Genomic DNA, 22,704 nt, shown 5'->3' on the forward strand with positions numbered 1-22,704 from the left:
CTGTATTATAATCTGGGGGGTCAATGGCTGAACTGTCTACACTTATACCTCTGACTTCAATTCTTTCCCTGGCAGGATAATATCAAGCCATAACGTAGACGTCTTATCTCTATCTAACCACATCCTAATGTCCCTGAGTAGCGTCCATGCTGGCGGTACCCAGGCATTAAATCCATGAATAGCGATTAATGGTCTGATTTTACTGGTCTCTTGGCCAGAGTGTAGAGCGCTTCTAAAGAGTGTCTCTCCCTCTGGAGGACCCGTCTTGTCCTGTATTACACAGACAGCCCATTGATTAGAATGGGCACTGTGTAATACTTCACTTCCCCTGTGGTGGCACTGCAGGGAAATTAAACACGGCCAGGTTAACAGCTGATCGCTCAGTGTCCCAGCAGTTGGCTCACTTGTGATCCGCTTAGTTTCAAGGGACCCTTCTACAAAGTAGGGATTGTTCGACGCAGACAACCCCTTTTAGGCTATATTCATACGACAGTGAAAAAAAACAGCCGTTAAAAACAGATCAAGCTGTTTGTTTTTCACTGACGTTTTCACAACGATGGCTTTCTGAAAAAGCCTGTTAAAATCGGATCCGTTTACTCATATGAGGGCCTTTGGGCCGTGAAAACGGCCAAAAACAGAACATGTTCTTTTTTTTTTTTATCACGGTCACTATTAGCGGTCCCTTAAAAAAACGGACGTGTGAATACACATACAGGTCTTCATTGTTCCGAAAACGGACGCATGACTGCCATTTTACAATGTCATGCGAATATAGCCTTCATCTTTGTTTTTATTATTTTATTGCCCAGAAAAATAGGTCTCCCCCCACCGAAACAGCGCCACTTTTATCCACTGTTCTGTCTAGTATTGCAGAATATTTCCCATTTCTAGGAGGAAAAAAAAGGCAGGCCTTTTTGTTCTCATTTTGGACAACAGCCTTTTAAGGGGGTTTTACACTGGGCGATTATCGGGCAGACGGGTGTTCATAGAACGCTCGTTGCCGATAATTGTCCTGTGTAAACAAGGGAACGATCAGCAGATGAACGAGCAAGCGCTGCATCATCTGCTGATCGTATTGTTTTAAAAAAAGTTAAATATTATCGCTGTCGGCAGCACATCCCTCTGTGTAAACAGCGAGACGCGCTCCCTAAATGATAACGCATGGGGACGAGCGATCGGAGTAACGACCGCTTGTCCCCATCCATAGCTCCATGTGACAGGAGCAAATGAGCGCCGATCAACGATGTCTCGTTGATCGGCGCTCGGCTGCATCGGCCGGTGTAGAAGGTCCTTTAAAGCTTCGTTTTAGCGTGCTCAATTACAGCATTAGTCATTCTTCCGTTATGTAGGATTATTTCCTTATCGCCGACATAGTTTTATAACATATTCATTACTTCCCCTATTACTTATCTTTACTGTATGGATTAGACACAAGTATTGACCACTTATCATTATATTAAAAGATAACCAAACCTTCAACAAACTTCTGACATGTCAGAAGTTTTAAACGGTGGGGTCCGAGCACTGAGACCCTCATCTATCGCTAGAACGAAGCGGCAGAAGCGCTTGTGTGAGTGCTGAGCCGCTTCGTTTCTGATCGGCTTTTTTCGTAAAGCCGATGTAGCGGTGCACAGGTCCATAGACTTTCTATTGAGTCTGTACACCGCTATATCGGTTTTTCGAGAAAAGCAGATCAGAAACCAAGCGGCTCAACGCTCACCCAAGCGCTTCATTCTAGCTAACTTTAAGCTCCTCCTTGACCCTAATCCGGAGGGGAAAACGAACACCAGACCCTTCTTTCCTGCGTGGCAAAATCTTGCTTCATAATGTGGGATCATTTAGATCTTTTGCTTAGGGTTTCCCTCCCTTTTGTGCCTCCAGGAACGAGGTCCTGGGGTGACCAGTTCTAGCGATGGATCGGTGCAGGGGCAACTTCTGGGGCCACCATCGAACTTACACCGACCATAATAGGCTCTAACCGTGCCAAGTTTTGGGTGGAGATCGCCTTTAAATATAGCACATTAGATGTTTGTATGGAGAAATGTGAATGTCCTTCCTTCTGGGATGACCAGAGATGACATGATGGAAGGTTCTAGGGATTGTCCATTGTCCTCTACATGTTTCCTTCTCTCGTCTGGACCGTTCACTGGTGGTTTGTTTGGGCAGGAGATAAGAGCCGGTATCTTTGTGAACCGGTGGGTAGTAAGTATGTATGGCCGGTTATAAATACAAGACCCCATAGCAGCAATGCACACCGATGTTTCCTATAAACGGCTTTGATCTGACTGTGTCCTCGCTCCCACCACCCAGTGCTGCATGTTGTACATGTTTCCCACCCTTTCTCTATGGCTCACAGTAGGGACCTGTGCATTAAGCCTGATGGAGTCCATGTGTGACAAACACCTTAAAGGGGAACTCCATTTAGGTGGGGATCATGAGCTGTGTCCCTCACAATTTGCTGGTTAGAGATTTTACCCCGTCCCCGCTACCCACTGTTCCTTTAATACTGAACAGGGGTGCACAAGCTGTTCTCCACCCCTGCAATATTTGGGCATGTCCGTTTTATAAAGTGCAATTCTCCTTTTAATATTTCTGTCATTCGCATATGAGGCTGTAGACTGCATTATTCCAGGAAGGGAAATCTATGCAAAATATGTTTTCAATGTCGTACAGATTTATCATAGCCAAGAACATATCTGTCTCTAAAGGTGATGTCATCTGCTGCTGATAACCAATCCGCTTCCATTTCCCATTTTTCAGGATGAAAGCAATGCTCTGATTGGTTGCAGTGGACACGACTGGTTTTCCTCTACAATATTTTTTTTGTATGTGACGTGGGCATCGTGTCATAGTAGCAGTATTACTTTATAGAATTCTATTCTTTCACAAGTCACGTGTTGAACGTTTGAATGCTGGATATGTGTGGTACGTATCCTACGCAGAATATCCGTGATCATTAACGTACGAGTGCATGTAACTGTCATTGCTGAGTGATCCACGTTGAAAATGGTTCAAGCCACCACCTCATCATGGGGCCGGGAGGTCTCCATACCCCCCACCTGCCTTCCTTTACCTCGCATGACCCCCCCCCCCTTGTTTCTAATGTCGTGCCACCTGTGGAGAGGGGGTGCCCTGTGCAACTTCTACCCCACCATGGAGTCGGTAGGATGGGGCCAATCTGTGCTGGGACCCCATAGCTGCCTTAGGGACGGCCTTATAGATGCCCATTGGAGCAAGCTGGTTGGATCTTGTTATCTTACGAGGATTTTGCTGCTATTAGCCTGTGTTTTTAGTTTGTGAGAATGTTCTCTATGCTTGAAGTAGCCATTTTATATCTGAGCATTCCCTCCTATCGCCCTCAACGTTAGAAAAATTCCGACGTTAGTTCTTGGGAAAGCTGGGTGACAACCAGCATGGCCGCCATTACAGCTCCTATAGTTTCCACACAGCTTTCTCTAACTCTTGAATGTCAAATGCCCAGCTGTATAGTCCTACATTTATATTCGGCAGATTTCTCCACTGAGTCGTCGAGCTGTGACGGCGGCCATATTGGTTTTCAGTCAGCCATATCCAGGAAATAGATCCACTAAGAAACCCCTAACTTGACAAGTCTTATTTATTTCAGGGACTACTTTTATTCAATATGTAAATGGAATAATGTCATGTAGATTATATTTAAGGTATATAATACGTTTATTGGGGTGAGGGGGAACCAGTGACCAGGACCAGCTGACAAAAAGGATTTCTGATTAGGTGACTGGTGTACGCTGTTCCCCAATCTGCGGCTCTCCAGCTCTTGATGCCCTGATGCATGATGGGAGTTGTAGTTCTGCAGCAGCTGGAGATCTGTATGTTGTGGGACACTTCTAAGCATATTGCCAGTCACCACGTCACGTGCTCACGCTCTGCTCTATATCCATGTATTGTATGTAACCTGTCAATAAATCCGTACATCGTCCGTTATACTGCAGCGCACCCCTCCTAACTGCGACCCAAATTGTCAGTATTCTGGTGACCCCTTTTTTTTTTTTTTTCCTTTTTTTCTAAATGGCATGAACTGCATATCTGAAAGGAGGATGGGGGGGGGGGGGGTATAAAAATATGCTTTGGAACCACTTTTGGGGGGCCAGGCCTGTAAATACCTATGCGGATATCCAGTTGAAATCCATTGGACTACACACGCTATGATAACTGGTGTACAGATGACAAAACTCAACTCAACGCATTGCCCAACCCAGTGACAACCAATATGGCTGCTTTTACAGTCTTCATAGGGGTTGTCACCAGCTTTGAAGCCTGAATGGCTTAGTGATGCAAAAGTAAGGGATGTAACTAGGTAGATGTACCCTTCAGGACTCTAGGAAAGCTGGGTGACAACACCTTCTTGCTTTTGGTTTCACTATAATTGCATCAGTCATCATAATGTCCCTTGATGACTCTGGACGGATCAGCTACAAGCATTTTTAGAATAGTGCCTGAAAAATATGCCCCCTGACCCCCCCCCCCCCCCAATGTAGTCTATCCATGCAAATCATGTGTCGTCTACATAAACTGTATGACAAGAATTTTCCATGTGCAATAATAAAAAAAAAAAAAGTATGCTATTTCATTTGTTTTATATTTTATTTTTTTCGTATTGTTTTTTTGGGAAGACCATTATAATGCAATACCCTAATAACAAGCAAAGGGTCAGTAATCACAAATTGTGTAGTGGAATTTTATTCCTGCATTACCCTCGGTGGCCACAAGGGGCTGTCGTTGTCCTGTGTTAGAAGAATGTGCAGTGCTATATTTTGCAGGTGACCGGAGGCGGAACGTGGAGACGACATCGCAAATCCCGAGTGGAAGTCGCACTGGAACATGAGGATGTCTCCGCCAGTCTATGTATGTATAAAGTCTGCAGAAATTCCCATTCGTTTTAATCCGATGTAAAATAGGAAAACCCCTTTAGTCTCCGGTTTCCTCAATAAAACACATTTATAATGTCAGTCACTCGACAAGTTTGACGTGTGTGGGGGCAGCTGTTGGGGGAGCCTGCAGATCCCAAATACAATCTTCTCAATGAAGTGTTGGCGCTGGTTATATATAATCCAGACACTCGTCATTAAGAGTTAATGGGGTTGTTTGAGATTCGATAAAAGGGTCTGCTTTTTTTTTTTTTTTCCTAAAAACAGCGCCACTCTTGTCTGTGGACAGTGTCTGTTACTGCAGCTTTGCTTCATTTACATGAATACCAGACACCGCCCAGAAAATGGAGCAGTTACTGGGAAAAAATATATTAATCTCAGACCACCCCAGCGCTGGCATTAGCACCAGGCAGGGCTGGGCAGATATCAGAGTCCATTGGGCTTGAGAGGCCCATGTCTATCTGGATAAAATGCTCTACACCTGTTATTGTGTGGTAGACAAGGAGCCCGTTGTAAGTGCCGCCCAAGGGCCCTCTTTCTCTTCTGATGGATCAGTGGGATGGGGACCCCAGAGTTCTAGAACTTCTCCAAAATTATTACGTTTAAGATCTAGGTCTGATTTTTGCCCTCTTAAAGGGATATTCCCATCTTCCACGTTTTATGTAAATGAGCGATAGGTCTGTGTCCCACCTCTGAGGATCCGTGACTCCTGTTCGTTGACTTTCCTTCATCTAATTCAATGTAGATATGGGTGCACTTGCTCTGTTTTTTCTGGAACGCCCATAGATTTTAATGTACAGGGCCACGTGGCTACTTCTCCGTTGAAGAAGCGAACTGACGGACGGGGTCACAGGACCCTCGTTCTGATAGGTGAGGGTCCCAGAGCTATCCTGTAGAAAGGCCATAAATGTGTAAGAAGGGAATAACCCTTTAAATCGCTATCATGTGGCAGATGGGACGGACTTCAGATGATGCCCACTAGCCCAGTCATAATTTATAGTGTGCGCCATGACCGTATAAACCATGCTAGGGGGCGCTGTTCTCTAAATCTTACACCAAGAACACATTTTGGGGGGAACCTGGCTTTTGCCGTGCAAATGGCCTCCAGCCTCAGTGAGAAGTCGGGGGAGGGAGAGGTGGGATAAAGCCTCATTTGCTGCTTTAGTGTCACTTTCAGTCTTTTTGGAAGGTTAAATGGCTGTTTGGAGCGGAGCATTGAAGGCCGAGCAGGGGGTTTATTGTGAAGGGCTTCTCCTGCATTGTTGAGGCCTTTTCAATGGTTCCTTGAATAAGAATGCAGCGGGCCCCCACTTCTTCCTCCTCCCTCAGCCGGAACACAAGTGCTTGGTATGGGGGAGGCCTGGAGTTTCCTGCGGATTGTGATGGTATTCACGGCCTCCATCGCTTCAGCTCACTCTTTCTTTCTTTTCTGCAGTTTAACCCGGGCAGAGAGACTCACTGATCTCTGCTTGACACCCAATTACCACATGAATACACTGGAGTGGCTGAAAAAGGCCTCTCACTTTTGCTGACCCCCTCACTCCTTGTGCTGAGAGGCTGCGGATCAAACAAAGCTACAGCGGGCAGGCCTCCATTGTCACCCCTGCCGAGGGGTCCTCCTCTATTCCAGCAAACCATTGTCTGCTATTATATTAAACGCTTTCACTGCACAGGATGCAAACAGCTGTTCCAGGATTGCCGTGTGCTTTATGCAGAATAAGCGGGCGCCTTTTTTGTTTTTCTCCTTACGACCACATGCCACAAAATCCCACCTTATTACCTACAAATGCCAACTTCTTGGCATTATTTGAGTAATGCCTCATTCAAACGACCGCAGAAAAAATCTTTATCAATCTGTACAGATGCGCAAACTGAGGTATTTTTTTCCCCGTATTTCTGTGGTGTTCAGTATAGGTACTGTATGAGTTCTATAGGCGATAATTAGCATCCATACAGCGTCTGACGGAGCATGGCGTGATTCTTTTCTCACAGAGTGCGTACAAAAACACCTGTAAAAACATGCCGTCACGCAATCCCCCACAGGATAATATTACCGGCACCTTCTTCAGGACTAATATAGACGTTTGCATGAGCCCTAAAAAGAAAAATCAATGGATACAAGCTCATAAATCGTCCTCTTCTATCGCATTATTATTGGTTCTATCTGGGAAGCGGAGTTATAACCAATATGGCCGCCATTATAGCTGTCAGAGGCTTTCCCAGACTCCAGAGTAGGAAATCAACCTAGTTATGCCATGTTATATCCACGGCTTTCATACCTCCGTATAATTAGACGTTTGCTGTTCAGGAAACTCATGTAGGAGTAGTAGTGGCGGTTATATTGGTTGTCACTTACTTTTCCCAAGAAAGTCATATAACTGATACAGAATCTTCAAACAAGTTCTCTAGTGTTGCAAAAAAATGTTCTGTCCATGAGCTATGTCTGAAATTAGAGAGTGAAGATAAGCTGCAATACCAGACACAGCCCGAGGGCAAGAGTGGCACACACAGGATCTCACTCAGGATCACACACCGTTTTGATCACACACCGTTTTGATGCAGTTTTTGGCTCCGATTTTTAGCAGAAGTGGATCCATAAGGAACGAAAGGTAGTTTTTGCGGTGTTTTTTAGTGCAGCCAGATGTTACATTAAAGTCTATAGTGAAATATCAAACCCACTATATACAACTTCATTTTGGCTTTATGAGGCAATTTTGTGGTACGTGGGGTTTTTTTCAGGAATTTTTCCCATAGGCTTCTCTATAGGGCTTTAGAAACTCCATAAAAAAAACACGTGTAACATTTTAATGTTTTTTGATGCATTTGAAATTGCCAGAAAAGTTTTGTGTGAAGGACTTAAAGGGAACCTGAAAACCTTGGAGCCAAGTTGAACTTTAAAGTGGAACTAAACTTTTTAAAAACGTTTGACATCATAGTGACGTGTCAGAAGTTTTGATCAGTGGAGGTCCGAGCACTGAGATCACCCACTGATGGCTAGAACGAAGTGGCAGAAGAGCTCGTGTGAGCGCTGTGCCGCTTCATGTCTGTGGCTTTCCTCGGAGTTATGTACGGGCTCAATAGTACACCGAGGAAAGATGAGCAGAAACTAAGCAGCACGGCATTTACCCGAGCACTTCTGCCTCTTCATTTAAGCGATTGGTGGGGGTCTCAGTGCTCGGACAACCACCGATCAAAACTTCATTTCAAAAGTTTAGTTACCCTTTAACTTTCTTCTGTAATGTCATTGAGAGCTGCACTCCCAACCATTGGTTAAAATGAGGGATCCGGTGCTGGCATTCAAATATACGAACTGGACCCTCACCAATGGTAACATGTCAGCAGATAAAGGCTTTTTATGGCTTCTCCCATCAGGACACCCCTTCTCAAAAAAAAAAGCCCCCAGCAATCAGCCACTTGTAAATGGAGTGATCCAAGTAACTGTTATATATTGGGTAATCTCTTCGTGTTGGTTGTTTTTGATTTTTTTTTTTGGGGGGGGGGGGTTCTTTTGACACCTGCTTAGTCCCTTTGCACTTGTTAGTTTATATTTATTAGTACCTCTAATGCATTTAGAGTCTAAAGAAACCGGCCCTGACCTTATCCTGCTCAAGCAACAAGGGTTTGTTGCAACGTATCTGGACAGGAGAGAAATTTGTGCTGTTTTTCTGTCGGAGAATCTGACTCTACCTTAGTTGCGTGAGCAGGACTATAATGAATAATCCTGTTTCCATTCACTGACCACAAGCTGGGATCTTGAAAGTGGCAAGGCAGTGAAATACGAAATATATTCGAATGTTGCAGAAACATTTACTATACAATGATTAAAATGAATTTACGTAAGACTGGGAGACCCCTAAATGCAAGTGGCCTCCAGGTTCCTGTACCCTGAAGTGAGCAGCAGGTGCAGATGGCAGGAGCCATAAGACCGGCAAGTAATTCCTCCGCACCGTAAGACGTCTATTTGTACACTAATGACGGTATTGTCTCAGGGAAGGATCAGCGAGTCTGTTCTTATGCAAAATGCAGCCATTGTAAGGCATTCCTCTCATTCCTGGCTGCCATCACTACGTTCACAGGTTTCCTCAGCGTTTGGTGAAAGGCATTATCTTGACCCCTGTGCTCTTTTGCCTCCTTTTAACGTTTTCCTTTCAGCAATTTCCCCTGGATCAGCGATTCCTCCTCCACTCTGGAATAATTTAGGGTAAGATTATACACAGAGGTTTAAGGGGTTGTATGGGAAAATAGGGGTTTGCTATTTTTTTTGTAGAAACAGCGCCACTCCTGTCTAGGGGATGTGCCTGGTATTGCAGCGTATCCGGATTCACTTGAATGGGCTCAGATGCAATACCATCATGTTTGGTGATAATCGCAACGTGTTGATGGGGTCAGATAAATTAAGATCTCGATCAGATCTATGGACCGGTTAGACACATCAGTTTTTATTGATACATTTTCTGATTGGTCAGAAATTGGGCCAAAAATCTGTGCAGCCTAATTTATACCACTATGAGGGCATCAATGATCTCTTCCTGAGTGGGTGCTGCATCCTCCCCGCCATATTGTGCCCTAATCATACCTCCTCATATAATACTGGCTTTCAATGTGGGAAAAGTCACTGCAGTGCCCAAACAGGAGCCAACTTTTTTAACATGAGCTACAGGGCGATATAAGCCGACGGCGGAAAATATAGTAGAGAAGGCGACCATGCTGGTCTCATATTGACGGGTCTATTGCTAGGCAGCCGCCGAGGCTCCCCTGATATGTCCTAATGGTGGGAGCCATTACTCTGAGTTGGTGACTTGCCTGTCCTCCCCTTATTTCAGGAGGTTCCCAGACAATCTTGAGAATCTAGGATAAATATAATGGGGTCCTTCTAAGGCAGTGGTCCTTCTCGTGCTGATCCAAAACTACAACCCCCAGCGTGCCGTGACGGCCTTTGGCTGTCAGGGCATGCCGAGAGTTGTAGTTTCGTAACCGCATTTAAGGAGTAAGGAGCCATATGTGATGTCCATGAGCAAATACAAACTAGACTGCATTATAACAATGTCAAGGAAGATGCTTGGAGGCCATTGATCTGTGCGGTGACATTGAGGGATGTGATGACACCGCAGGGACTAGCAGGACTTGTCCTGTTTTTTTTCTACCTGCCTCTATAGAGATTAATGACTAGAGGGACTCCGTAAACCCCCTCACACAATATAACAGAACAGATCAGCAATGGCCGACCTTAAAGGGGTTGTCCTCTCCGCCTAATAGGGCGCTTGTGTATTATGAAAGGGGGTCCCTGGCCCTGAGGCCCACCAGACCAGACCTCCACGGCAAAGTGTGGCTCCACTTTGATAGGTATTGGTGCCACCACGGTTTATGATTTCGATGGGCATGTGTAGGTGCCAGCGTCTTTTGAGGAAACATGTGACAACTTATGGCTGCCATTATATCTCCAATAGGAACTGTCATTCAGCTTTTCTAGCCCCCTGAATAGAATATATGCCCAATTATGCGGTGATCTATGCTTTTCTCCCATATCGCAACTTAACAAGGCAGATTTCCTGTGCAGACGTCTTGGAAAGTTGGGTGAAAACTCCTATGGGAACTGTAATGGCAGTATAGTAGTGGTCACCCACTTTTCTGACGCGTATAGCTAAAAAATAAGTGATTCGTATTTTTGATATGAAGCGCCCACAGGGCTTGTCCCCCATCTTTCCAATAATCCTGAATGACAGATCTGCCTAACTATACAGCAATAGAGAGGCAGGCCATGAAGATTGCTGCATAATTAGGCAGATTTACCATTCAGGAGTCTGGGAAAGCTGGGTGACTGCACATAGTTGGGCATTTTAGTTACCACCCATCTTTCCCAGAGATCTAACTTAGAAACAATAACGTTTATGTATAAAGGAAATGGCTGAAGAATATTGTCCAATACTAAGAAAGCCGGAGAAGTCCTGAAATAATCAGGAGGCGGCGGGACTGTGATAAATAAGATGAGCAGCAGAGCACGTGACTACACACGGAACGATCTGAATAATTCACCGTAATAGGTGAGAGGGCGATGAATAACTCATGAGGAACATTTCATGTGGTTCCCTCCCCAGCCGGCTTCCCGTCACCAAGGCAACAGGCCGAGCTGCGAACACTTCCGGTGCAGGTGGCGACGACTTCTGGTGGGTGTGGCAACATGGCGGCGCCCATGTGTGTGCAGCTTGAGTTTGGGTGAGTAGCGGAATTGGCCGTTCATTCTTCTATAGGGGACTGAGCTATAGGATTCTGCTGCCTCCCGTGTGGTCATTGTGTATATATCATCATGACCTCTAATGTAGAGAGGGAAATATCCATTACCATTCACTCCTACTGCGTGTATTCACCCACTTCACAGTGGGACCTCTATAGGACGAGCTGTGTGTCTGTGCATAGATATATATTGTTTCTTTGTAAAATATAAAAATGTCACCCGCTGCAGTTCTGCTCACCAGTTTACAAACCGGTCATGTAAACGCATCACCCCCGAGTCGTGTTGCAGGGGATGTTTGGACAGCAGCAAGTAGTGGCATGAATATTGTTGACCATGGTAAAATATATATATATTTTTTATACACTTCTCCTTTAAATTGTGTGCCGCTCCCCCACTACTAGTCACTGCGCCCCCACCCCTTCCTGTAGTCCTCAGCCTGATGACTTGTTGTCTAGCATCATGTGACCACAGTGATGTCACTATAGATGACACGTCACCGCTGCGGCCAGGTACGGTTTCTGGCAGTTCTTAGTTTATCGGGTCGGAGAACCCCCTCTATATAAAGATCGCCATAAATGTAACAAAATCATTATTGATCAGATCATAAATGGGGAAAAGATGATCATTGCTACTAATTTCTACGGCCATGTTTCGCGGTCGGGCAGTCTAGGAAGGGTTAAAGTAAAATTTAGTCTTTTGGAGCAACTTTATTAAATCATCTGATAATCCAGCATATGCTGGGGGTGCCGGATTATTGGGAATTCTGAACTATTGCTCGCAGCCCGTGCTTCTGTATAGTCACTCCTGTGAATGTGGTCCAGCACTGAGCTGACAATGACGTGTCCAGTGCCGGATTATCAGGTAATTTCCTGATCATCCGGATATAGGACCATTTTGAGTTTTAAATCCTGTGCGATGGCAACGTTTCCTTCTCCTTAGACTGGCACTAAAAATCTTGCCCATTTTATAGGTGACACTGGTTAAATGTTCTGTATAAAGAGCAAACACCTAGAAACTGCAAGGCCTGAAATAAATTGCAATCAGTGCGTCTACCTTTTAGCTGATTGGCTGTGACAGGTCACTTGACCAGCCATTCATGTAAGCCCTGACAGCCAATCAGTGAAGAGGGAACTGCTGTTTAATATACAGCACAATGGGAAGTTAAGTGGGTACAATAGCACCCCCTATCTTCATGTTATTAGGGCATCTGTCTGGTCGCATTCCACCAATAATTATCAATCTTTTAATCCCCATTAAAAGAAAACTCTGGGCAGAAACGGTAAACTGTGTTAATGCTTAGAGGGCCTGAAGGGGGTGGAGCATGCAGGAAGTGAGAGAACTGTTTGTCATGCTCCACCCCCTCAGCCCCTACTAGGCTCAACAGTGCGTATTGGTTTTGCCCGGAGTGCTTATTTAATATGCATGTTTGGTTCGTCTAAAGGAGCATGTTGTTCTAATAAAGCAGGGAGAAAAGTGGCTGCCTTACACTATGATGAGCCGCTTATCTCTGGGGGCAACAAAGGATCGTACAGGTTAAAATCCATTGTTACAAATCTTGTGCTGTCCATGACATCTTCTCTTTCGCATGAAGTGTAGAAGTGCTTATGGAGGGCACAACATGCGCCACCTGTGTCTCCAATATAGTGAGTGATTCAGCCGGGAGCGCGGAGATCCGGAGGTGTCACCGGCTGGATGTGGCTTGTGTTGCTAAGCAATGGGTGGAATTATTTAGGACCAGTCCCACGAGCTGCATGGACAAACCTTCATACATTGTAAAGTCTGATGGAATCCGGAATGCTGCCTACAATGGGAAACTTTTAAAATATTTTTTTTTTTTAGTTTCCTTTTCCATTCTCTGATGCTGGGAGCCTGTTATGTGTAAATAGTGATCATCAATGTACCGGCCGGTCTATGACCGCTGTAATTCGGCTGCATTTCAGTGTCCTGGGGTAACAACCAGACTCCTTGTGCTTATGGTGATCTGTGTTTGGAGCGGGCGGGGGAGGGGTCAGAGTTTTGCAGCTTTTTTCTTGTACGATTCGAGTCAATTACAGGTGGATACATTTTTATAACTCTTAAGCATATATATTTTTTTGTTACGAGCCGTGGTATAAATAGAATACTTGTTCCAAAAGCCATGGGGCGGTTGGGATAAAAAAAAGTTAGTGGTGCCCATAGCAACCAATCAAATCACTGCTAGAGAAAGCTGACTGGTTGCTGACATTGACTCGCCACATACTAGACGCGCTTCTCTAACATGCGCCAACTCATGGCTTTCATATATGCATGTCCGTATTTGTGCTAAAAATGGTGCTAGTCCATAATTTGGCACATCCATAATTGCGACTTGTTTAGCGGCGCCCCCTTGATGAATTTTGTCGTGCACTTTTAGTACAGAAATAAATATGGCGTGCGTTATAAAACAGTGATCTTTGCTTTGTATATACGTTACAGCAACCACAATTTCATCATTGCAATGCAGTGTATATAACGTACAGTCCTACGTGAGATAATAGGGGACTATAGCAATTATTAGAACCTCAAAAGATCATGTCGTCCGTCCATAAGCTGATACTTTGATGAACACGGCTTAGCGAGGGTTATGATAAACGGGTAAGCAGGCGTTCGCAAGATTTGGCTATGTTCAAAAATAGAGGTAGTGGTTCCCAGCGGAAACGATCTACGGTGGATACTGGTATATATGGACGGTTGGAGCGGATATGTATGATGGTGGTTAGAATACACTATTAGGCATAGTAAGTGCACATTCGTGACTCCATAAATTGCTAGTATATAGCTCTGTAGTAGGAGTGTAGATAGAGGATCTGCTCTATCCTAATTGTGTAGGGTCCCATAGTGCTGCCATCTAGAGGCTGCAATAACGAGATGTAACTACTATACTTTATTTATGAAGACCTGTATGAGGTGAGAACTTCCTTAGTTACGTAACATAAAGGGACACGCAGCTTAACTTGGGCTACATGAACGCGACCGTTTTCATCCGTGTGCTATCCGTTTTGGGTTTTTATACGGATAGCACACTGACCCATTCATTTCTATGGCTCCATTCACACTACCATGTTTGGCCGCAAAACTCAGAGCAGGTCCTATTCCTGTCCATGTTTGCGGCTCGATCTATGGAACATACGGAACGGATGGGGGAGACACAAAGACAAACCTTAGTAGGTTCAAGATCCAGTGCGGCACAGTGATGGCTAACCACGTCTTGGCCTCGTCCTGTTAACATAGTGTACAATGCCAGCGGTAGGTAAAACCGGGCATCTTGGGGAAGTTCTGCCCACTGTGTGTATAATATATATATTATAAAACCACACACAAACATTGGGGGAAAAGTATTAATTCCATTCTAAATGTAGATAGGATAAATCTGAACCAGGCAGTCAGAAGATGCGCCATATTGATCACATTGGCACACGCTGTATGATATTTGTGCCACTTCTTGCCAGACGCTTTTCTCTTCGTTGCATCAAAATTTTGCAGCAAAACAATGGCACACGCCATTAATAAATCCGGGAAGGTGCAAACATTGTGAAAACGGAATGAAACTGGTGCAACTTTTTGGCGCAGTTTGTGTCAGAGTTTTGCTTGGTGAATTTTGCCCGTTATGCCCTCCTCCATGTCTATCAGTACATAATACGGGCAGGCCGCTGTCGTCCTCCTCCCAGACAAAACTTGTTTCACTTTTCAGTCGTGCCCTAGAGAGCCTGACATAGAAATGCTAATAACGGCCCGTGTCCTGCGGGAGCCTGCGGGGAATCCTTTGTCTGTGCCCGGCTCTGCTTGCGTGTAACACCCCCTCCTCTGTGTGAGCCGTGTCAGCATATCTCATGTTTTTATTATCTTATTTCAGAGGTGGCGCAGAGCTGCTGTTCAAGGGAATCAAAAAGCACCACGTGACCCTGCCCAGCCGGCCAGATCCTTGTGAGTAACCTCCGTGTGATATTCCATGATAAGTGTTCTACATGAGACCCCTTGGAGTAATGATTAGTGGGCTCGCGCCCGCTCAATGCCCAATACCAAGTTTTTGGTAATGTGGCACAGAGGGGCACAAGCGAGTGCACTGGGTCATGTGACAAGTGATGTAAGTGAGCGCTGTGATGTCAGGCTCTCCATGATCACGTTTATTTGGAAGCCATGATGATGGGGGTTGCGTAGAGGACAATCCGGGAGAACCTGTCACAAGCCGTTTTCGTCCCCCCGGGTTCTCTCTCGCCCGCCTCTGTGGAATTTATTGTCAGGATGCTGCATAATGTGGGGGTGGACTGTGGTGTGAGCCATTTAAACTGATTAGAATGCAGTTCACATGGAAGCTGATGCCAGCTGTTCCTCTGCCCCCCTCCTGCTAACTGACCGGCACTGTTTGCTCAGCGCTGAGCCCCCTGTACGAAATTGCTTTTCAAAAGGACCACTTTCTGGTTAATTAAACAAAGAGTCAACACATCTGTGAAGTTTTCTTGCGTCCCTATTATCTTTATATTGATCCCCCCCCCCCTCCCCAGAATCCCACCCAGTCTTTTGGATTCTCCATGGTGGATATTTACCGGGGTCTACGGAAGAACTCAACTGATCGAGGCAAATGTAACTTAAGGGGTATTTCCTCCTCCTACAACTTGAGCCGTTTCATAGTTACAGTTGTTTCTGGGAAAGCTGGGCGACAGCCAATATGGCCGCCATTACTGCTGCCACAGGGGCGGGCATTACCCAACTAACTTGGCATGGGAAGTATAATTGTAGGGATGGGAGTGCCCAATAAAGTGCCCACTTGGCCAATCTTTATATTCATATTTCGGCCCTATGTTTCCCATATAGCTGCAGGTTTTTTTAAGGAGTGATACATTTGGATAGTCATCCATCTTTTTTACTCTTCTGAACGGCAAATCTGCCTATGCTTGATATGGGAGCGGGTAATGAGTCATTGCGTTGCTAGACATATGCCTAGGTGACCACCACTGTAATAACAGCGATTTTAGTTGTCACCCGTCTTTCCCAGATAACGAAGCGTTAAATATAATTTTTATTTTTTAAAGGGAAAGTCAAGTTTTAGTGTCCCCGGTTTGATTGGATGGAGTTGTATTGTACGACATTGTGGTTACTTATGAGACGGAGGGAATGGCCCCTTCCCAGACTGGGAACAATGGGAGAAGCGCAGTGATGCTGGGTTCTCCATGGTAACTCCCCTATACAATAGCTTCCCCGGACCGAGAATGTGGGCGGGTGGGAACCAGGCAGAACTCTCTGACCCTCCCGAGTCAGGCTGATAAACGATCCTTCCTATCCCGCACCTGACCCTGCAGTGACCAGCGCCGCTCTTCATCATACGTACAGCCCTCCCCCTCCCCGCAGCGCGGGCGTCCTCTCCAGCGCACCATATTGGCGAAGACGGGGGGGCGTTTCTGCCGATGCCACTGATCCATGACATATGAACCATGTGAAAGACTAATAGTGTCCTATATATTACACCCCACTGAATTGGTTTCTGCCAGCAGGACCCCCACTCCCTACTTCACTTTAGATGCAACTTCATATTTCCCAACCGACCTTCTGCACCCGACTCTTCATTTCCAGATGGGTCTATGAAAATGTTCTTGTCAATTTTAAAGGAATTTTTTTTTTTTTTTAAATATATTTATCTTTGAAATTCTGCTCGGAGGGCCTCCCTGCCGGGCTTTGTTGGTCTCTGGTGATCCAATGTTCAGGTCCTGGTGCGATGACGTGTCATGTGAATGATGACATCACGTGAAGGTGGCAGCCAATTGCTGCCACAGTACATTACTTCGCTATGGACAAAATATCCCCATGGATGGCAGCGATTGGTCATCTGCGTCTCCGAGCCTGAATTGACTGATAACAGGAAACAATAGATTGCATTCACCTACGCAGCAAGTAAAGATAAAACAGACATTAGTGTACACTTACAAATCATCATAACAATAATGCCTTGCAAAAATAGGCCTAAAAAAGAAAGGAATCCTAGGATCACGTCCAGGAGGAAAGTAAGGAGACAAGATGCCTGTTGTTTAGGACTTCGAGGTACCAACGTGGACGAGGGAGCGAAAAGAGTGTCGAAAGAAAATGGGAAGATAAAAAAGTGCAGGAAGGAGACGGGGGGGAGGGGGTTCACCTTTTAGGGAGAGGAAGAGGAAGGCGCAAGAAACCCCTGAACAGAAGTATCTTAAAGGGAATCGGTCAACCAGGGAGACGCGGTAAATGCTGTTGCATTCACGTAATGGCACCCAGAATAAGGGCGTACAGGATGCCGTTACATGAATGCAGCAGCACCAACCGCGTCTCCCTGGTTGGAGTCTCTTTAGTCCGGCTGGTTAAAATGCGCACAGTTTTGGAGTGGAGGGGTTGTGGTTGCAGTCATGAGGTGCCTTCCGGCCAATCGGATTGGGAGGCTCGATAATTTGCATGGAACACACGTTTTAATCAGGTGCCCCATAGCGCTGCGGTTCACCATTCAGCAGGTGCAGCCACTGAGTTATTTCCTACACAATCTGTTGTACCGGTGATAAAATCCTATATCATTTAGGCTTCGTTCACATCTGCGTTGTGGCATCCGTTTTAGCAGATCCATTAAAATAAAAAAGGAAATGGACAGACTGACAGATGCCGGACTGAACGCAACGGGAGGTAAAATGTTTGTTTTTACCGGATCCGTCAAAAAAATTTACAACTTTTAGTTTGTGTCAGTTTGTCATCAGTTTTATAACGGAACCGTTTTTATCTTTGCATCGTTCTTGCTTTCATTTTTAGGCTTCGTTCACATCTGCATCAGGGCTCCGTTCATGGGTTCCATCTGAGCTTTCCGGCAAGGGAACCCATGACCGGAATCCAAACAAACGGAAACCATAGGATCCGGTCACCGTTGTTTAAGGGTTCCGACGTTTTTACGGAATAAATACCGTAGTCCACTGCGCCAATTATTCCGCCAAAACGACAGAACCCTTGCACAACTAAGACAAACGCAAACAATTTGCACCGGATCCGTCACCTATGGTTTCCGTTTGTTTGGATTCCGGTCATGGGTTCCCTTGCCGGAAAGCTCAGATGGAACCCATGAACGGAACCCTGATGCAGATGTGAACGAAACCTTATTCTGCGCATGTGCAGGAAAAAAACCGGATCTGTTAAACGTAATGCGTAACTGATACAAACGGCTGGCATATCAGTTTGTATCCGTCATCCATTTACTTCAATATAAAAAAAAACAAAAAACAACGGAAAGCTCCGTTCCGTCAGGTCTCCGTCATTTTTGACAAACGATGGTGCAGCAGACTACGGTATTTCTTCTGTCAAAAAAACGGAAACCTGACGGAACGGCGCCTGACTGAGCACAACCGATGCAAAAATAAAACCTATTGAAATCAATGGTTTTTTTGACGGAAACATTAATTTGCGTTCTTGTGGTCCTCTGACGGATACGCTAAAACGGAAGCCACAACGCAGATGTGAACGCAGCCATAGTGACTTTCTAATTCTTTCAGTCTCCGGTCCGTGTTCACTGGGTACGATGTCTGTCGTGTAACCGTGTTCTGTTTCCTGTCAGGGGACATCAGGCAGTTGCTCGTCTGGATAAAAAAGAATTTGCTGAAAGAACGCCCCGAGCTATTTATTCAGGGGGATACAGTGTGAGTATGCCGGACCGCTCCTAGCTTTATATTCACTTCTCCAGGAGAGACACCAGTATAATATGATTATTACGGCTTGGAAGCTGAGATATGGGGCGCTGTTTGCTGGGAACCTTACACTATAAAGCCGCTGATCAGTGATCCCTCCATGTCACAGACCATACAGGACGGCTAAAACAGCTGAACAGGTTGAGGACCCCACCAGACATCTCCCCGTATCTCCGCCCACGCCACACCGTGTCACATGGGTGTAGAGGGACGGTTCTCCAGGGGATTATAGGTTTGTTTTTTTAATCATAATGATCATGTATCACCTGTCCACAGGATACTTCATAAATGTCTGATCAGCGGGGATCTGACCGCTGGGACCCTCACCTATCCAGAGAGCAAGGGGTCCCTATGTGAATGGCTTTTTCCTAGGATTGGTCAAATGATTGATCGATGGGGGAAGTCTGACGTCCGGGAGATTGTTTACATACTGTACGAGTGACTGTGCCTGGTAATGCAGCCTGTCCCGTTCACTTCAAAAGGCATTAAAAAGACAACCGCTTGGGTGCAGCCATTTTGTTGGCTTGACCAGTGTGTAATCTACTGGTGTGTAGTAGGATCTGCGGGGCCGGAGGTCCTCACTTCTGTTCTGCGGTTCATACATATTGAACTATGAGATGTAAGAGATCACCAGTAATGGAATGTAGGGCCTTGGGACAGCGGACGGACCCCCAGTGAGGGTACATTTGTCGCTTAGCCTGTGGATCGGTGATAAATGATTTTCGTGAGACAACCCTTTATATCGCACTATGTGAGGAGCAGCGATGATCATCGCAAGGAAGGACATTTAAAGGAGTCTCCATTTCAATAATCATTGACCTGTCACTAAGGCCCAGTTCACATTTGCGTTGGTTTTTCCGATTCCCTGTTCCGTCTGAGGAGCAGAACAACGAAATTATCGCAAGCATTGTTTTCGTTGCATCACGGACACCAGCGACGGAACCCATTGACGTTAACGGGTTTCCGTCGGGGTGGCCGTGGTATTACCGGAAACCATAGCGCAGCTTTCTGCACTATTGTTTACGGTAATTAAGGCCGTGAGCTGCAACGCAGATGTGAACAGGCCCTTAGATGTGTTAGAAAATTCTGTTGTTGAGGGTCTGACAACTGGGACCTCCGCCGGTCCTGGCACCTGTGATCTTTCTTTCATATGTAGAGATACCCAAATAGGGGGCTGCTTAGAGCCAATGGGGTTCGGTGCCTTGGTGGGGGTCAAATTGTTATATAGTTTTGGATAAATGAGGCCCAGGATGTACCCTCTGCTTCATGTTGTGTCTTTGTTGCCTGCAGGCGGCCGGGTATCCTGGTTCTTATCAATGATGCGGACTGGGAGCTGATGGTGAGTACGTAACAATGGTCTCCAGACCTTTCCCTTTCATTTACACCTAAACGAAGTCTGCGTGATGAAGCCTCGACGGGCCTCTCACTCATTTGCTTCATTACGGCAACAAACCCATTTGGACTAATGTGAGCGTATGAATGCAGAGTCCGTCGCCTCGTTCCCATGCGGCCATCCAGCGGGCGGGACACTACAAGCATCCCAGCTTGCTTTCTCCCTCTGGGTTACAGTGGATGTCAAGGGCAGGAAGGCCACCCATTGACTTACATTGTGAGCGACATAAGAAGGGGACACAATGAGGGTTCCACTTCCCCGCCCATGAAAACAAGCCCCATTAACAAAATGGTCACTTGGTGGGTGGAGCGGCGACCTGTTTAATTACTCGGCTTTATGAGCTGAATACAGGACCCGAGGCCTGAGCGAAGATTTGTCCGTTTTATTCCGGGTCATTTTTTTAAACTGGAATTTTTTGTAATAAAATGAGATTAGTTTTTTTTGTGATTTGTGGGGGTCTTGTACGGTCAGAAAATACTGCTCCAGCGGCTGGAATAGTGATACACCCCATCACAATGGAGCGGAGACTATGGTTTTTATGGGGGGCTGTGTAACGAGCGTTGAGCTCCCCATACACATTAGATATATGTTGGCAGATCTAATATAAGGGGGCTCCCGACTGTCCCCTGAACAAGAATCAGACATGTTGGTGCATATTAGAAAGTTGCTCCCAGTCTTGTATCCAGAACCATAGGTACTGGGCGACAGCCTATATATGCTTATCACACAGCTTTCCCAGAGCCCTGAGTGACAGCTGTTATACCACCGTCATATTGTTGTATAACAAGCCAGATTTACAGATTTTGTATTATATGGAGATGACATGGGAAACTCCAATGGCAGCCACAACAGTGTCCATAGGGATTATCACTGCACTTTCTATACAACCTGACAATCTGCATAACAATGAAGATCTATATGCCATTCAGGGTCTATGGAAAGCTGGGTAACGACCTCTCTGTACACTGTAATGATAACATATAACCCATGTGTAATCCAGGTCCCCAGATCAGAGGTTTTTCTCGCCTCACGTGTGTTTTCCGTGTCACGTCTGCAGGGTGAGCTGGATTACAAGCTTGAAGATCAAGACAACATTGTATTCATCTCCACGTTACACGGCGGATAGAGGAAAAGGTCTGGCCATCTGGAAGAAACCATTCAATCCGTACAGGGGAGGCTCGCTTGCATCTTCATCTACGGGAAATCTGTGTGGATTGACATTATTTCTGAGAACGTTTGCGCCTCTCATTCTCAATGAAGTGGTATCTATATACACGCGTGCCCATTACCGCGGGTGACGTCTGCCATGGCTCCTCTCCTGTCACGTCTCCAATAGGTCAGACCCATCTGCTCTGTGACATCTTGGACGTCTCATTTACTGGCGGCCTTATAAGACGTGAGCTACGCCAGGAGCATCCTAATAAGTATATTGTATTTTCCGGACGCCATTAGTTACGTTCTTATTAAATATAGCAGTTTTCACTATTGGGTATCGTCCTTTATTTCAGGTTGGTGCATACATTACTATTAAAGGGAACCCATCACCAGGGTATTTTGACCTCGGACACGGGCTATACCGTACCATTCTAAAAGGTTAAATTCTCATGAATATCCGCCAAAAATGGCGAGATCTCTAACATGACCTTTTATATTTTCACCGTGTGAATGAAGCCGCTGGTTGGCACGTGTACAAGGAGGTTGGCTTATACAGAAAAATGACTTTGCTTCTGCTTTTCAGTACAGCAAATGCCTTTTGTGAACCCTAGCACCACAACGCGTTTCACTTTACAGCAGCATTGTACTGCAGCAGAGACCTCTTGATGAGATGAGTGAAACGCGCTGTAATATCTTGATTTATTAAAGCAGCGGAAAAATAATCCGGTAAGCCGGGGGTGATGATTGCAGCGTCTTGTCTTTTTACTCGGTAGCCATCAAACGCACTGCTGCTCACCCCTGCCACTTAAGCACTTTATTGGGTTTTCAGGAAAGGAGAACTTATTCTCTGACATCTAAACTCCACCTCTTTCCTATCCCCCCCCCCCCCCGTGCGTCTCTCCGTCCTTCCCCTTGTCCTGCCTCCTCGCTGCTGCAGTGTTTGCAGTAACGGAGTAATAAAAAGCGCTCTTGAATCTCCTATCGATTCATTGGGATATAAAAGGTCCCCGATGGATGACATTTCTCTGGCAGCAGATATTGTACAGCATCAGTGACTGCCGCAGCCTAAATCAACCAGTGCTACGGCTTACATTGGGTTAATTTTTTTGGGCTCTGCTGTTTTTTATTAGTAAGAGTCGGCCCATTTCGTACAAAACGGCTGCGCGGGTTCTGATCACCCAATATGAGTTTTATATTTTAATACGTACAGTACGTGATCGGGTCGTCCAGGTCTGTGGTAGGGGTGACGTATTGTTTATGTCACTGTGAGCTTTCTAGTAGAACGTCAGAGGCATGTTTTATAAGCGGGTGAATGTA

The 22,704-nt window shown here is 45.6% G+C and overlaps 1 protein-coding gene and 1 long non-coding RNA gene across 2 annotated transcripts; one reads left to right on the forward strand and one right to left on the reverse strand.

Moving 5' to 3' along the window:
• Nucleotides 1-8,694: 8,694 nt before the first annotated feature.
• Nucleotides 8,695-11,058, reverse strand: LOC142658591 (uncharacterized). The gene is made up of 2 exons (XR_012850127.1): nt 10,941-11,058; nt 8,695-9,093 (listed from the first exon to the last, which is right to left on the reverse strand). It is a non-coding gene; the product is annotated as an uncharacterized LOC142658591 (long non-coding RNA).
• On the forward strand, nt 11,028-21,669 carry URM1 (ubiquitin related modifier 1). The gene is made up of 5 exons (XM_075834169.1): nt 11,028-11,120; nt 15,011-15,081; nt 18,710-18,791; nt 20,130-20,178; nt 21,290-21,669. The coding sequence occupies exons 1-5, from the start codon at nt 11,086-11,088 to the stop codon at nt 21,356-21,358; spliced, it is 306 nt and encodes a 101-aa protein (XP_075690284.1). The 5' UTR covers nt 11,028-11,085; the 3' UTR covers nt 21,359-21,669.
• The last annotated feature ends 1,035 nt before the right edge of the window (nt 21,670-22,704 follow it).

Source organism: Rhinoderma darwinii, chromosome 8 (genome assembly GCF_050947455.1).
Source record: "Rhinoderma darwinii isolate aRhiDar2 chromosome 8, aRhiDar2.hap1, whole genome shotgun sequence".
Taxonomy (NCBI): Eukaryota; Metazoa; Chordata; class Amphibia; order Anura; family Rhinodermatidae; genus Rhinoderma; species Rhinoderma darwinii.